Below are 17,797 nucleotides of genomic sequence, written 5' to 3' on the forward strand. Positions count from 1 at the left end.
CTGTGAAAAAATTTCAATGTGCTCTTGAAAGAAATAAAATGACACGTTTTTGGCTCAAACACGGCTTTTTATTGGTTTAAACAGGCTAGTTTAAACAAACAAAATCATGGAAATGTCACTTACTAGCAAAATACCTGTAGCATTCCTTAAGGAAGACTGTTAAGTTCAAGTCAAAATGGATGCTGGGTCGTCCATCAGCAGCTTGCTGTGTTTTGGGGTTAAAAATTATGTTGCATAAAGTCGGAGATGCACAAGCAGGCATCATAATTCAGAAATTACAGCATGTGAAACTAAAGGGCAACTGAAGGACAGCACAATTAGTTCATAACCCTCACAGCCAGTTCAATGCCTCAAATATAAACCTTTAGCCAAGCCTGTCTTCACTGTCACCAGTGTGGAAGAATCACCATTTAAAATAACCAACAACCCATAGCCAGGTGGGGGGGAAACCCCGACTTCTGTCTATAGTTCTAAGCTGTCTTTGGGCTGCTCTTGGTCCAATCCCTCACCTAGGAGCTGTTTGCCCTGCAGACCCGACCCAATCAGAGCCATGAAGTCTGACAGCTCCTAGGATCTCTGGGACACTCAAACCCCTCCACCACGATAAGGTGACAGCCCACGGAGGGGAAAAATAAAACCAGAAAGATTTATTTAGTCGATCTGGAGAGAGGCCTGAAGGTGGCACTTTGGTGTTTGTTCATCACTGTTCTGACGGTATTAAAATGGATCCCTTCAATCAGCTTGGTTCTGTTTCCTTACAGGCTTTTTTCTACTTTATTTTAAACAAACATCACAAAGGATTTTTAACAAGGACAAATATCACAATACTACAATGGAAAGAAAAACAGACAATACTGGCATTAAGGCCTTTATATCTACAACAACTAACCAAAAAACAAAAGTTAAATGCATAAATAGATAAAACAGTATATACCTTTTAGTTTACACAAATCCCCTTGGCTGTGGTTCCTGCCCTTGCATGGGTTGTTGACATGATGCTGCCATCACCGAACCGTTCCCACTCTCCTGCTGTTAACTTTTCACTTCCATGAACATCGAAAGTTCTCCCGATCAGTTGACCTATTGCTGTGTCTCTGCTCTGTCTCGTCTCAGCTCCAGTCGGTTGTCGGCTGCTAGTACTGAGCCCGGTTCTAGTTCTGCTGGAGGTTTCTTCCTGTTGGAGGGGAGTTCTTCCTCGCCACTGTCGCCACATGCATTCTTGGTATGAGTGATTGCTGTAGAGTCAACGACTCAACTCAAGTGATTTGCTGTCGCCTCCTACTGGTCCAGGAGGAGTGAATGCTGCGAGTAATGACTCCATGCAATCTGTTGAATTTCCTTGTGGTACAAACTTTTTAAACTACTTTAATGATTAACTGAACCTAATACATTAATAAGTAGGATCAACTGTGATCTATGACTGAATTGAAATGGCTTTGTAAAATGCCTTGACAACACTGTTGTGAATTAACATTTTACTGTTTAATTGGAGGTTTAGTTGTTGGTTTGGGGTTTTCAACTGTTTTTATTTGGGGATTTTTGTATTTTTTTGAGGGTTTTGAACAGTTTTTGTATAGTTAATTAGGGTTTTGTATTGGTTTTTGAACAGTTTTTATAGTGGTTTTTGTGTTTTTTTATATTGGTTTTTGTGTTTTTTTATATTGGTTGTTGGTGGGGCACATTTGTTGGTTTAAGTGTTCAACTTTATATAGCGCCAATTCACAACAGATGTCATCTCAATACACTTCAGAATAATTTTAGTCCAATCACATATTCCAATTGGTATTAGTTACCAGTACAATAAGCTCAGCTAATTATTAAAGTAGTTTAAAAGGTTTGTACCACAAGGAAACTCAACAGATTGCATGGAGTCATTACTCGCAGCATTCACTCCTCCTGGACCAGTAGGAGGCGACAGTAAATCACTTGAGTTGGGTCGTTGACTCTACAGCAATCACTCATACCAAGAATGCATGTGGCGACAGTGGCGAGGAAGAACTCCCCTCCAACAGGAAGAAACCTCCAGCAGAACTAGAACCGGGCTCAGTACTAGCAGCCGACAACCGACTGGAGCTGAGACGAGACAGAGCAGAGACACAGCAATAGGTCAACTGATCGGGAGAACTTTCGATGTTCATGGAAGTGAAAAGTTAACAGCAGGAGATGGAGAACGGTTAGGTGATAGCAGCATCATGTCAGCCAATGCCCTCCTCCAGGAAGGAACCAAAGCCAGTCAGAATCAAGTGAAGCTTCTATACAGAGAATAACTGAGAAGACAAAAAGTTAACAGCCAACATAAAAAATTAATCAAAAAGTCTCTAAACAAAATTGTCCAAAAAAAAAAGAAAAAAGACTGATGCAGATGCGATGAGATGAAGGCCTGTTCCATTAGTGGCAGCGGTGGCGATGAAGGGCGAAATCAGAGAAGAAAATGAGATGATCCAGGAGGATTCCTGAAGGACAACAGGACGGGTGTAGGTTTAAGGTCAAACCCTTTAAACAACTCTGAATAAACATTTTTCAAAATCTCACATGTAAATATTTAAATGGCAGCAAAATACCTGCAGCATTTCTTGAGGACGACTGCTGAGAAAGTTTCAAGATCAGGAAGAGTCTGCCTTACCTGCTCACCTGGAAGAAAACCTGCTAAGTCCGGTGGTAGGGTCACCAAGGTCATCCATCAGTGGGCGGGGCCGATGAAGGTCTTTTCCGTCCGTTGGTGCGGGGGGCCATAAAGGTCTTTTTCGCTGGTCCATGGTTGGACAATGACTGGTAATATCAGGGACAAAAACAAGATATAGAGGAGGATTATTGAACAACAGGACAGGTGCAGGGTTTAGGTCAAACCCTTTAACAACTCAGAATGGATTGACACTTTTCAAAAACACACTTGTAAATATTTAAATAACAGCAAAATACCTGCAGCATTTCTTGAGGAAGACTGCTGATTCCGATGGTAGGGTCATCCATCAGCAGGGGTGGGCGATGAAGGCCTTTTTCCATTGGTCAATGGGGGGCCGGCGATGAAGGGCGATATCGGGGACAAAAACAAGATGATCCAGGAGGATTCTTGAAGGACAACAGGACAGGAAGACAACAGAACAGGTGCAGGTTTCAGGTCAAACCAATGAACAACTGAGAATGAATCGACGCTTTCCAAAAACCCACAAGTAAATATCACTTAAACAGCAAAATACCTGCAGAATTTCTTGAGGAAGACTGCTGATTCCGTTGAGCCAGGGAGGGCGATGGAGTGAAATCAGACACGAAAACCAGATGATCCTGGAGGATTCCTGAAGGACAACATGACAAGTGCAGGTACCAGGTCTAACCCTTTTCTGTCTCTGGTCGGGTGCAGTCGGGGGGAGTTTGGTCAGGGTGTCTGAATGGCTTTTTCCCTATGGATCATTGGTCTTGTTTTTTGTCATCGCTAAATTCTTAGTGACCTTTAAATTGGATCCCGTAAACACCTTTGCCCGCTGCTCGGGCCCATTTTCCCCCACACACCTTTGCCCACCATTCGGGCCCATTTCCCACACAAACACACCTTTGCCCGCCGCTCGGGCCCATTTTCCCCAACACACCTTTGCCCACCGCTCGGGCCCATTTTCCACACACCTTTTGCCTGCTGTTCGGAATACAAGATCAGTTCTGGCTGCTGTACCAAAGAGCCAAACTCCTACCTTTCACATAGCCTAGGGTGTTTTTCCTGAAACAAGGATTTTACCTGGAATGGATTCACCGCTTCGTGGTACTCCATCGTTACCAATTTCCTTGAACTCATCCGATGACTTCAGAGCCTTGAGCAGTGGCTGCAGCAAGTAGCATACCACATTTCCTGCTGGTGAGTTTAGAGCCCTGCGCCAAAGCGACCATCTTGATATCCATACCACCTACCAGTCTGAAGCAATCTGGTGTCTTCAGTCTCCATATCAACAAAAACCGTTGATAGTCTTCTACATCTTCTTCATCCGTACGCCATGTGGTGTTGATAAGACCTTAAATTCTCAACTGTGAGCTCAAAACCATTCTCCACCACGATACTAAGGATGTATGTGGTGATGGTGGAGATGAAAAACTTCCCAAGAAAAAAAAAACTGCATTTATCAAATAGTGGTTAAGAGTTAGATAAAAACTAAAGCAATGCCTCATATAGAGGATGCATGTGTGGACAGTAGAGAGAAAAAAACTTCCCTTTAACAGGAAGACTTGCCAAGAAAAAAAAAAAACTGCATTTATCAAATAGTGGTTAAGAGTTAGATAAAAACTAAAGCAATGCCTCATATAGAGGATGCATGTGTTGACAGTAGAGAGGAAAAACTTCCCTTTAACAGGAAGAACTTCCAAAAAAGAAAGCGTTACAATGCATCATACTAAGGATCCATGCAGTGACAGTGGAGAGGTAAACTTCCCTTTAACAGGAAGAAACCTCCAGCAGAACCATAGGTTGGTTCATTATGAAAGGTCACCTGTCACTACCCCCGGGGGAATTTGAAAGGACAGAGCAGAGAAAGAAAAAGAGCTGCTCCAGGAGTGTTTCTATAGGAAAAAATAGAGTTAGTTGAAGTACAAGCTCCTTTGGTGGATGATTAGGATTTTAAAGGCTGAAGGGAGAAAGAAAATGTTAGGTGCAACAAATGGGTCAGCAGGTAGCTGAGTCTAGGAGAAAAACTGGGTTAAAAACACTTAAAGACAGGTCCCAGTGGATCATCTCTGGAAGGAAAATTAAGTGAATTTCAGCTTAAACCTGCAAATAAGAGGTGGTGAATTAGACAGTGTGAACATTGCCTCTGTGACATCCAACTTGCAGCTCCAGCAGATCTCTGTTGACCGTCATCGTCCGGAAGAAATGAAATTGCCGGAGGCAGCAAGTTGTCATCCAGAAGAAATGAAATTGTTTGAGTCTTTGTCCAGAAGAAATGAAATCGCTTGAGTTTTCGTCCAGAAGAAATGAAATCGCTTGAGTCTTCGTCAAGAAGAAATGAAATTGCTTGAGTCTTCGTCCAGAAGAAATGAAATCGCAAGGCCGCGCAGTGTTTTGGCGCAAAAATATAATCGGTTTTCACGTAAATTTAAATTGTTCAACGCAAATAAAATTTGTTTGAGTTATTTTATTATGAAAGTATGGACCCTGTTTTTGAAATAGTTTGCGTAAATAGATACAAAAAATAAAAAAGTATGTATGTTTATCACTATGTAGGTATAATATGAAGGTTTATTTTAGTAATATTTACTAAGCCTAAACTGAATCCCTGCCTGCAACCTCTTAACCTGTATTTACCAAATCCTTGGCAGCCATCTTTCTTGCATGTCAACCATGAACTTCAGATTCAAACATGTTAGTTACATCACAGGTCACATGACCACAGCAGCTGAAGGATTTTCAACAGCTGAATCCTTCTCAGTTTGTAGACTCTCAGCAGAGAATCAAACTAAACCAGCACAGCAAAAGTCAAACGCGGTAGCATCAAACTAGCATCAGCTCCTACCCTGAGAAGTCTTCTGGGCCCGCCATCGAACAGGTGCTTGATCAAACCTACCTTTGTTGGGTCGGGCGGACCCCCCAGGCAGCTTGAAGCGATCCTCAGCTTCATTGTAGATCTTAGTCTTAGTATATCCATAATCGATCTGCTACTAGTTCCAGACGCCATTTTTTCCTCCTTAGTTAAAGGACGCCAGCAGCCAAACAAACCAACGCTGAGACGCCATGATTGGGTGAGTCCTCCTCTGCTGCTCTGTTTAAACGCACAAAAATGCTTCAATAAACACATACAATTGCTTTAATAACTTCATTAGAGACAAAACAAACAACTTCGAATAAGATTTATGAAAAATAACTCACCGAATCACAAACTCAGCGATTTCAAACATGGCGCTCAGGTGGCCTGCTCATTCACTCTCGCCCAGATCCATAAAAGGTTTGAGTCATTCAGGCTGGGCGTTTTAGGAGAACAGGAAAGACAATCCGGGTTCCAGAATGGATGAATATCAGAAAGCTGGTTTCATGTCTCCATGCGGCCACTTGCCAGCGGCGTTGTATTTTAAATGCTCACGTCGAAATGCGTCATATTTCTGTCCAGGATGGCGCATGCGCCTGACGCTCATTAAAAAAAACCCAAAACAAACATGGCACCGTTCGCCATGGTTGCCAAATTTGACAGATTCCAGGCTAATGTTTATGCTAAGTAGAATGTAAAACCCGTAAAACCTGCTCAACTACAAAAAACAGTCCAAATCTCAACCTTTAATAAAACTGAGGTTAGTAGCACTATGTTTTATTCATAGTCTATCCGTAATATACTTTTAAAATAATTTTGAGAAACTGTAAAATGTTATATTTATATTTTATATGTGGGACTGAAGAAAATACTTTTAAGTTTTGAAAATGTAAACTTTTTAAGGAGCAAATCAGTTTATGTTCTAAGTTTTAGAATTCAGAGAAACTGTGAAATATATATATATATATATATATATATCCCTAAAACTATATTAGGGATAAAGCGGCTTGTTTTTAGAAAAATGCACAATTTTAAAGCTTAAAGCTAAACTGCTGCTCCTATATTTTTGACTTTTATAGAGAGTGAAGAGTGCCAAATGTCATTAACTTATATAATAATTGTTTAAATATGACATTGATTTATTAAAACTCTTCACACTCTATAGATTCTAGGTCTTTTGAACCATCTTTAAATATCAGTCTATTCACAAATTGCTTATTTAAAAATGTACATGTTCTTTATTTTTGATTAATTCATGCAAATATAAATCAACAGATCTTAATTAAATGTCTGGCTTGGATTTAATTTCAATTCAAATTATGAATTTCATTCGTGATTTCGTTCTGATGTTTCTACTCCTTATATTTTCATATATGCCTTATTATTTCCATGACGAAAATAGATAATGACGGAAAAAATCCACAGCTCGCACAGCTAGAACTTTTAAAGTATTTTAGACTTGAAGGTGAAAATTAGTTTTTACTTCTTGAGTACATTTCAAAACTTGTACTATTTCACTTTTACTTGAGTGAAACTCTTCAACCTACACTTTCCCTTTTACTAGAATATTTTTTTATACAAGTAAACCAGCTGGAACAAACTTCCAGAAAACTGTAAAACAGCTGAAACACTGACTTCTTTTAAATCTCAACTAAAAACCCACCTGTTTAGAATTGTATTTGAAATGTAATCAATTCCAAATTTATTGATGTAACTTGACTTAATGATTGATTCTATATTGCATTGTGATTCTGTGTTTGTAATGATGTAAAGCACTTTGAAATGTCTTGCTGCTGAAATGTGCTATACAAATAAAATTTGATTGATTGATTGATTGAAGTATCTGTACCTGTAACTAAATAAAGAATGTGATTACTTTTGACACCTCTGTTATTCGGATATCTGACTTAATCTGCTTTTTCTGGTGACGCACTATGACTCCTGTTTGGCTATCCTCCTGTTAACCAGCAGGGGGAGCACTTCGCGGTCCCAACCTTCACGAACCGGAATACGACATCCACACTGCACGTACGCCAGCAGCCACTCCCTCACGCACCAACACAAACAAACTTCATAAGGTATTATTATATATTTTTTTCTTCATAATAGTCGGTATTTTCGTGCCTCAGTGTTTCAAAGGTGCCTCAGAAGACAAAGTATCAAAGCGGACAAAGCAATTTCCGGATGTCCTGGTTTAATTAAGCCTCAAACTGGTTTCACAAAAGAGACAACTCAAACGTTACCATGGCGATTTATTCAGTTACGCTAGCCTGCTCCAGATCAAGCTAACTGCTAACAGCCAAGTTTAGTTAAGCCTGCAACCTGGTGCGTTCAGTAAGCGGTCACGTAGATCAAAAACCAGTGAGTTTTGTCCGTGATTCCATTTTCTTATTTGTCTGTTTTGTCATTTTTTATATCACCCTTCATTAAAATACCACAAATTCAATTTTAAAATGACACATACGACCTTTGTTAGTGTTTGATTGTGTTTCTGAAGATCGCTGTTCTAGTTTGTCAGAAAGGCCTTTAATAGACTATTGCAGTGGAGACGGTTAGGCAAATAGTTGATAAAGAAACAAAGGTATTATTATAATCAAGTAAAGCCATATCAGTTGTAGCATACTGCAACTAAAATGTAGTATTAGTTGTAGTAGTACAACTAATACTACACATTGTGAACCGCAATAAGGTTCACAATGTAAATTAGCTTTATTTTTGGGATATAATTAAACAAATGCATTCTTTAAATCACAAGCAAGTACTTATTTACATCATAAACATATATTTTGTCTCTATCAAGAAAGCTATAAATAAGATACATTTTATAAGCTCCTTTACAACTTATGTTTTGTCTTTTGATTGTTGTTAACTTGCCTTTGTGCTGACAAGAAATTGTTCCTTCTAAAACAAAAGCATCACAACTCAAACAGGAGGTTAAGTTATTAGAACATTATTTGCACATTCTAGTCAATGTTTCATCCACATACTTCAAAGACAGCAATTCTTCAGAATTCTGACTTTAATCTCAAGATTCTGACTGATCTTCTGAAATTAAAGTCAGAATTCTGAGAATCTTCTGAATTCAAAATAAGTCCTCCTCCATAGATCCCTAATTCATCTGAATGAAGCAGATTTCTCTTGAACTGATCTCTTGATTTCCAAGCAGCAGCTGCTGCAATGACTAGTATAAAGTGTCCATCTCTCCCAGGATCCCCTGCGGCCCCGACCAATCAGAGGCCTCTCCCCGCATGATGTCAGTGGCGTATAAAGCCCCCGGCGGTCGGTGGGCAGCCCTGAGCAGAGTCAGCGTTCCCGGCCCGGACGCCTCGGCTGGAGGGACTGCTGTCAGGAGGAAAAACAGAACTACACGGCGCTGGCCTGTAGTTTTGTTTTTTTCTGAGGGCTTCCTGCGCCGCTCAGCTGCTCTTCTGGACTTTCTGACCCGTTTCTGGATAAAGATTTTAGATTTCCTGCACCGCGCCCTGCCGTGGGCCCCCCAGGCATCCTTGCTCTGACAGGTGAGCGGCAGAGTTTTAGTTGTTGGGACGGATTTTGGGTTTTTGGAAGCCATGAAGGTTTCTACCACTTGCTCCTGGAGGTGATGCAGACCGCTCAGAATAGCTGCTGAGCGTCCCAGAGGCTGATGGCTTTTTAAGGGAATCAGCAACAGGGCTATCAGCTCTCAGATATGTGCCCCACATGGTGGCTGTCAGTCAACCCCGGGGGCTGGAAGGGGTATTTATAGCACCTGGACCCCCCCTCAGTTCACACTGGGCTGATTGACAGAAGCAACACCTCACTGAGGCTCTTATTTTGGAAAGCAGCAGCTGCAGGAGTCCTTCTGATGATCCAATCACAAAGTTTCTGTCTGAGAGGTTTTCCTCTGGGGTGTTCACAAAGTATGGCCGGGGGGCCAATTGTGGCCCTTGAGCTGAATTTGTGCAAAATTTTAGTTTACACTAAAACTACTTTTAGTGTAGTTCCTAGTGGAAACATTTTAGTACACTAGAAATAAGACAAGACTAACTTAAAAGTTACGTTTCTGCAAAATAGGAGTTTGTTTTAAGTCAATAATTCCTTAATATTGATGAAAAAGTTCTAGTTCCACTGGCAGAATATTTCACATATAACAAGATATTTTTCCATGCTATAGGTGAAATAATCTGCCAGTGGATCTGCAATAATTCAAGGATTATTGACTTAAAACAAGCTCCTCTATCTTGCTAAATGGTTACTTGTAAGTTAGTTTGTCTAATAAGATATTTGCACTGGTAATTAGACCAGTGCAAATATCTTAAGATTTTAAGTGCCTGGAAGAACTTTTGAATTGACAATTTTGGTCCACATAATGTTTGTAGATCCCTGAAGCTTCATCCTGTAAAGTGGATGATTCTGGGTTTTAGGCTGTGTTCATCTGCTCAATGTGGTTTATTTTAAAGAAAAAGGCTTATTTCACTCCAAAACTCAACAAATATGTTCAGTTTTCTATTTTCAAATGAAAATCTGATGATTATGTGGTCGGAATGATCACTGCGGGGTTCAATAACAAACTGAAATTTGCTGCTTTGTGATGAGAAGTGTTTTGTTTCTGCTGAAACTCAGGGCTTGTTTTTGATGTTCTGATTTACTAAGGGGAATACACTCATATCACAACAATAACAGCTTCAAATGTCACAGTTAAAAAGAGAAAGGCTTCATAATTACTCAGGTTTAATTATAGACAGTCGAAACTCAGATCGAGCAGAACATTCAGAACCAAATGTTTACTTGTTTATAATGTTTTAAAATCTGATCGTGGCAAACTCCTGATCCACTTGCTGGTTATGACCTGTAGGGGGCAGAGTGTTTACGTAAAACATAAATAAAATAGTATAAAACAAATAAAAATGGATTTTTGATGTTTAAACATGTAAAATGGCTATATTAAAAGGCAAAACCAAAATTTTTATCTAGTTTCTAGTTCAGATAATTAATACACTTGAAATAGAACAAAAGTAACTTAAAAGTAAGCATGATAAACACGCTGATTTTAAGTCAATATTTTTGAGAATATTGGCAGATTCTTTTACTTATAACAAGACCTTTTTCCTGCGTTCAGCCCAGCAGGAACCAGTTCCTCTAAAGTAACAGAATAAGACGGAAACAAGCAGCTCACATAAGAATTAAAATACTTGGTTTTGATTATAAAACATTAAAGCAAAATTAGCAGAAAAAGAAAGAATTCTTGAAATTATCAGACTAAACTCATATCAGGATGCATCAAAATGAAAATTTGGGAAGGTATTGATATCCAATTGAAGATTAATTGGGTCAAATTGGTTTAAAAGAACAAATTAACTGATGTCTATATAACAAAACCAGACAGAAAAGCACTGGTCCAATCAGATTTAGACTGGGTTAATTTACCCAGAATTGACCAAAAAATGGTAATTAGAATCTGACGGAAGCTGCTGAGGTCCAAACAGGAACATTCAGGGATGAGCAGAACCATCCAGGTCCAAACAGAACAATTTAACACTCATTCAGAAATTAATGGAAGTGTGTAGAATGGAAACCTTTAGAACTGGATGAATCGGAACCAAGAATTTGAAAAACAAGCCAATCTGCACCAAAGATGTCCAGATTGGCAGAGATGTCAGTGTGCTGAACATCCATCCATCCACCCACCCACCCATCCATCCATTCTCCATATACATAACCATCCGTCCATCCGTTATTTTCCAGCCATGTGGCGGTTTTCAGTGTTCCTGTTAAATCAGGATTGTTTCCTATTTCCAGCCCACAGTCAGATTTCAGTTAGATGGTACCCTGTCACCTCACAGCTGATGGTTGACAGTTTGAATCCTGGTTGGGATCTTTCTGTTTGGTGCTTGCATGTTCCACTTTGTTCTCCTCGTGGATGTGTTGGTTTTCTCTGGGCACTCCTGTTTCCTGTAGCAGGTTTTATGTTCACTGGCTACTATGTACGTCTTACCTGTTAGCTTCTGAGTTGAACTCCCACTCTGAGTAGCATTCAGGAGTTTAATGACTATGAACAACTCACTAGCTGCTCTGCTATTCTAATCATATTTTATTTTACATATATTACTCTTTATTTTAAATTAAATAAATTAATGCCATTTCCTAACCTGGGAACTTGTTTACTGGTAATGGCAATAAAGTGATTCAGATTTTTTTTCTCCTTCAGTTTCAAACAGCTTAACTTTCCAATGAATAACAATAAATCCTTTCTTTAGAAGAGTTTTAATCTGGTTCCATCAAACTCTGGATATCAGTTTCACCTCGATCCAACCAGAAACTCACAAAAACCAGAATATTGTTGCTTTGTAATGTTTTCATAAAATCAAAGTTTAATTTTAATGAGCTTTTAGGTCAGACCTACATTTATTAAATATATATCTCAAACCATTACAACTCAACATTTCCCTCCTTTTGCTTGGACTATAAACTAGTGTCTTGATGTTCCCAAAACTTAGGATATTCAGGCATTTCAGCTTAGAAAGAAAGTTGGGCTGAAATGATTAATCGATTACTAAAAATAATTGTCAACAAATTTAGTAATCGATTAATCATTAACTGGAGTATACAGGCTCCAAGAAAGGCAGTTTAGTGAAAAAAACAACATATTTAGAGCAGTAATTAAGCCGTTTAAGATAAAAACATCTTTGTCTGTTAGTATGTCTTATATTATTGCACTGTAGGCAATAAAATGTTCATTTTCTTCAATCAATCAATCAATCAAATTTTATTTGTATAGCACATTTCAGCAGCAAGGCATTTCAAAGTGCTTTACATCATTACAAACACAGAAACACAATGCAACATAGAATCAATAATCAAAACACAGCATTAAGTCAGGTTAAATTTGTAATTGATTACGTTTCAAATACAATCCTAAACAGGTCGGGTTTTTAGTTGAGCATTAAGTCAAGTTCCATCAATAAATTTGTAATTGATTACATTTCAAATACAATTCTAAACAGGTGGGTTTTCAGTTGAGATTTAAAAGAAGTCAGTGTTTCAGCTGTTTTACAGTTCTTATTTGAAAAAGGAATTTAATTATTTATTTGCATTTTTTAATGTATTTCTAATATATTTTTAATGTATTTCCAGTATATAGAAAGATGGAAACTTAAATGATAATTTGTAGAGTGTGCCATTTTTAAATCTAATTAATCGATTAATCGTTAGAATAATTGATAGATTAATGGATTACTAAAATAATTGTGAGTTGCGGCACTAAAAGAAAAGTGTCTGCTGCTGTCAGAATGTAAATATTAAATCTGATGATACCAGTTTAGCTTCTCCAGTTCCATATGTAGGCAATGATGACTTGCAGACAATAATTTCAGGTTGAATGGGAGCATCTTGTCTTTGATGGTTCTGTGTTGTCTTCCTCAGGGTGCCGACCACCATGTCAACACAAGCGCCGACGTTTACTCAGCCGCTGCAGAGCGTCGTGGCACTGGAGGGTAGTGCCGCTTCGTTCGAGGCTCAAGTTAGTGGTAAGAAATCATCTGATGGCAGCATCGTGGTTTGGTTCTCAGGCATGGAGGTCCAGTTCCTACTGGATATAACTCTGCAACATTTCTGGGGTTTTTTCTTTAAACACAGATATAAATGTACGGAATTACACATTTATTTGATAACTTTGTACTAGTCCAGCACATTTAAATACACTTATATTCTTATTACTGAAAATAAATTCGTTCAATTGAGGCCAAAAAAAATGTAAATTAGATTCTTTTCTTACACCAAACATGCAAAATTTACAATGGTGCATAAGGGCAATTGTAGGTAGAAAAAAGGAATAGTAAATTACCATCAAAAATTTACTTTCCAAATTTTTTCTGCAAAAAAACTTGGAAATTTTTGAGTTACAAAAGTAATCAAATTTAAAAAATGTTTCTTGAAAATTTCTGAGGTTACTCACAATTTCTCATTTCTTTTTTTTGTGCAAATTTTCAACTTTTTCAACTCAGAAATTTCCAAGTTCTTTGTAGAAAATTTCTGAGTTATTTGGTGATAGGTCTACTTTGTTGGCTTGATTTTAAGGTGGATTATCTTTTGGTGCACTCTCTGTTGACTTACAGTAAATTTTCTGTGTTTTGTAGATGAAGTTCTGCAGCATTTAGTTCTTGCTTCCCTGACCCCTGACCTTCTCCTCTCCAGGTTTTCCAGTTCCTGAGGTGAGCTGGTTCCGTGATGGCCAGGTTCTTTCCGCCGCAGCTCTGCCCGGCGTCCAGATCTCGTTCAGCGACGGCCGCGCTGTTCTGAGCATCCCCGCTGTGACCGCCGCACACAGCGGACGCTTTTCTGTCAGAGCCACCAACGGCGCTGGACAAGCCACGAGCACTGCCGAGCTCCTGGTTACAGGTGAGACTGAGATGATTGGACTAGACCGTCTGCACCTTGAATAGACTGAGTGATTCTGAGACATTTGCTTATTAAAGCAGGGCAATAATCTCTCTAGTTGATTTTCTTCCGAGTTTGATCATTATGTTTTTTTTCCTGAAAACCAAAACCTCAGACTAACAGTCATTTATGCCTGATTAATTGTATTAATTGTGATTAATTGATTATTGAAATAATTGTCATCTAATTTAGTAATTGATTGATCATTAACTGGAGTTGGATTTCCAACTCCAGTTAGGTGATATCTCTACTTCGAATCAAACAACTGGATTTCTTTCATCTTCAGTAATGTAATCAGTTTTTATTATCTACCAATTACTGATTATTGACCATAAAATACCTTTGAACTGTACATACTTTAAAAAAATTATTGATTAATTTGAAGAAAAAACTAACAAAATACTTATTTTTAAAAATAGTAGTTCTTTTTAAGAACTGAAATGAAGAAAATGGATAATTGTTTAAAAAAATAGATTAGAAATAATTGAGGAAGAAATTGAGAAATATTTTTAAAAAAGGTGAAACGTTTAGATGCTAGTTTAAATAATGTGACTCCAGTTAATACGGTCTAGTGGGTCTATTTGTCTTATGGAGTTGGGTCAGATTTGGACCTCAGTCTAGAGGAAATGGCATTTTTCCACTGTTGCATAATTGACTTGATTAAATTTAAGGTGTTTTGGGAGGCAAAAAAGTTTACAGAGTGCAGCAAAGACAAAGATCAAGAGACAAAGGAACAATGACAAGGCAAAGAAAAAACTTAATATCAGAAAGACTTTTTGCTGCTTCAGAGTCAGATCCTGGATTATGGATTACATGTTATGACAACAAGGTTAAATTCAGATTGTGAAACTAATTTCACAACATTAAGTTATATTTTGCTCCTACATTCACACATTGACACCTTCGCAGCAGCAGCTGGTATTTCATCCATCAGTTTACTGACCGTTGGTGTTCAGTGTCGGCAGCTAACTGAACCGTGCCGTTGGATAAATTAAAGTTTAAAAGTGAAGCAGTTCTCTCCGGTCCGAGTCTAAATTTATCCCGCCATCAGCTGTGTGGGCAGAGCTTGTTATTTAATCCAGTGATAAAACCGATATAGATGCAGCTGCTGCAGCATAGCTTTCCTTAACTGGAATCTGGACTTTTATTACGCGATGATGGCTTCTGAATCATCATTTACAGAACGATAGAGGTCAGCAGGGAATGCTTGATGGGGTCAAAGTTCAGGGATGATCCTTTATTTCTGGTTTAAAGTTTAAAGTTGGTGAAAATGTCCTGCTTTTACTTTGGGTTCCTGCAGCCGAGACGGCGCCACCTACCTTTATTCAGAGACTCCAGAGCTCCACGGTGAGGCAGGGCAGCCAGGTGAGGCTGAGCGTCAGAGTCTCGGGTATCCCCACACCTGTGGTGAAGTTCTACAGGGAGGGAGCCGAGATCCAGAGCTCCGCCGACTTCCAGATCCTGCAGGACGGAGACCTGTACAGTCTGCTGATCGCTGAGGCCTTCCCAGAGGATTCTGGGGCGTATTCTGTAACAACCACCAACAGCAGCGGGCGGGCCACATCCACCTGCGAGCTGCTGGTTCAAGGTGAGTTCAGTCCGGTTCAGATTCTGGTTCTGACTGTTTGGATTGGAGCTAAACTTTCTGCTGTGTGTCTGATACAGGTGAAGAAGCAGTTCCCATTAAGAAAACAAAGACGATCATGTCCACATCCCAGATGGAGATGTCTGGAACTACAGTGGAGAGGGTGAGTGGTGTCAGAGCGACACCTAGTGGCCATCAGTGGTGTTAAATTAAATTGAATTGATTTTATTTAATTTAAATATTAATGAATGTACAATATTGTGCTAATTTCCATCAGCAGTATCATAAGACAAACAACACAAGATAAAAAATTATATTAATACAATTTCATAAATAAAAATAAGAAATACTGTTAAAATAACATTTATATGTGATCGGGAAAACCTATTTTAAGAGGCCTTTCTTAAAGTCGTAGTGCTTTTTTGAAATGATGTTTTCTTGAGATAATGAGTTCATTTTATGACAGTTTTCTCAAGATAATGAGTAAATTTCCCCAAATATTCTCAAAATAATTAGCTAATGAGTTAAATTAACTTATCTTGAGAAAACCACTGGAAACTAAGTCGTTATTTTGAGAAAACCATTTGGAAAAGTGAATGCGGAAAACATCCACCTTAATAATTAAAATAAGTAAATTGAATCAGAATTTGCTTTTGGAACCTTTAAAACCTGAAATGTTTTTCTGTGTTCTCCAGAAATCCATGGAGGCCAGTTTCCAGGCCACCACCATGATGGAGATGCACGTTGAAGGAGGAATCATGACTCAACACATTGCTCACAAAACCCCACCGAGGGTCCCACCGAAACCCACATCCAGGTCTCCGCCGTCCTTCGTCTCCAAGGTAACGGGAGGTCGCCAGCAGTCACCTTCTCCTGTCAGACACGTGAAGGGGCCAACACCCGCACCTGTCAGGTAAGCGTCCGCTCGCAGGTGCGCTGTGGTTTAAACGGCTGAGCTGTGAGATTTAATGAAGTGTTGTCCTCTGCAGACCCGTCTCTCCCTCCAGCAGGATGTCCATCTCTCCCATCAGACCTGTCCGGTCTCCTGTGATGACCAGAAAACAGGTGAGAGAGACCAAGTCCAGCTGTTTCATCTAAACCTTTAACTATTAAAAACATCCTGAGAGATGTTTGAGAAACATTTTGGGTTTTGATTCAAACATAAAGTCTACATTTATTTCAGAAACAGCTTTCTGTTTACTTTTCTTGATTTTCTCCACAACTTTCTGGCACAAAAACTAAACATTCAACCTAATTCTGCTGTTTATTTTTGATTTTTCTACTCAAGTAAAGTTTTCTGTTTTGTACACAATCAGACTTAGACTAAACAAACATTTGATTTCATTTATTGTATATATTCTGAAAATGATGAATCTCATCATTTATGCATAAAACTAACAAACTTTTACAGTAAATCCAGTTTGCATCAGAACCAAAGGGAGTTCTCTTGCTGCGTCATCCAAAACCTTCCTCCTGTCTGCTTTAGGTATCTGGCTCCGCTGAGGTTCTGCCGCCCTGGAAGCAGGGAGATTACATGGCTGAAGGCTACACCAGTATGACCAGCATGACCAGTATGAGCAGCATTAGCAGCTCCACACAGCTGCACATGGAAAAACAGTGGGAGCATCAGGTGGCTGGCACCAGAGAGGTGAGTGGAGGGTCCTTCTCAGTTCTGATCCGACCTGGTGTTTACTGGTGGATGTGTTTGTATCTTGGGATCCTCTGGATCAGATGCGAGTAGTGATGAACTCAGAAATAAACCTTCAGAGTCACATAAAGACAGTTACAAAGTCAGCCTTCTATGACCTGAAGTACATTTCCCAGATTAAAGGACTGATATTCCAGCAAGATCTAGAGAAACTCATCCATGCGTTTATCTTTAGTCGCATCAGTTACTGCAACAGTGTCCCCACAGGTCTGTCTAAAGAAATCAACCAGAATGCTGCAGCTGACACAAAATGCTAGTGCTGGCATTCTGACTAAAACCAGGAAGATAGAGCACATCACACCAGTTTTAAAGTCCACAAACTTTCTCCCTGTAGCTCAGAGGATATACTTTTAAATCTTATTAAATCACAGAATGGTTTAGCAAAACAATACATTAAAGATCTGCTGTTGTTGTATCAACCTTCCAGACCTCTCAGGTCTTCTGGTTCTGCTCTGCATCCCCAGATCTAGAACTAAACATGGAGAAGCAGCATTCAGCCTCTATGCACCAAAAATCTGGAACAAAATTCTAGATAGCTGCAAACAACTGAAACACTGAGTTTCTTTAAAGCAAGGCTTGTTTAGAGCTGTT

At 39.1% G+C, this 17,797-nt stretch overlaps 1 protein-coding gene and 1 long non-coding RNA gene across 2 annotated transcripts in view; one reads left to right on the forward strand and one right to left on the reverse strand.

Annotated features, from left to right (window-relative positions):
* Positions 1 to 627: 627 nt before the first annotated feature.
* Positions 628 to 5,906, reverse strand: LOC116723484 (uncharacterized). The gene is made up of 5 exons (XR_004339991.1): positions 5,843 to 5,906; positions 3,198 to 5,735; positions 2,920 to 3,069; positions 2,624 to 2,769; positions 628 to 2,453 (listed from the first exon to the last, which is right to left on the reverse strand). It is a non-coding gene; the product is annotated as an uncharacterized LOC116723484 (long non-coding RNA).
* Positions 5,907 to 8,775: 2,869 nt separating this feature from the next.
* Positions 8,776 to 17,797, forward strand: part of ttn.2 (titin, tandem duplicate 2) — a 219,590-nt gene continuing 210,568 nt past the window's right edge. The window contains exons 1-8 of the mRNA XM_032568351.1: positions 8,776 to 9,016; positions 12,900 to 13,003; positions 13,671 to 13,874; positions 15,214 to 15,501; positions 15,579 to 15,661; positions 16,194 to 16,411; positions 16,488 to 16,563; positions 16,985 to 17,146. Coding sequence (XP_032424242.1) covers positions 12,913 to 13,003; positions 13,671 to 13,874; positions 15,214 to 15,501; positions 15,579 to 15,661; positions 16,194 to 16,411; positions 16,488 to 16,563; positions 16,985 to 17,146 — 1,122 coding nt within the window. The 5' untranslated portion in view covers positions 8,776 to 9,016; positions 12,900 to 12,912. The remainder of the gene's footprint in view (positions 9,017 to 12,899; positions 13,004 to 13,670; positions 13,875 to 15,213; positions 15,502 to 15,578; positions 15,662 to 16,193; positions 16,412 to 16,487; positions 16,564 to 16,984; positions 17,147 to 17,797) is intronic.

Source organism: Xiphophorus hellerii, chromosome 7 (genome assembly GCF_003331165.1).
Source record: "Xiphophorus hellerii strain 12219 chromosome 7, Xiphophorus_hellerii-4.1, whole genome shotgun sequence".
NCBI classification, from domain to species: Eukaryota; Metazoa; Chordata; class Actinopteri; order Cyprinodontiformes; family Poeciliidae; genus Xiphophorus; species Xiphophorus hellerii.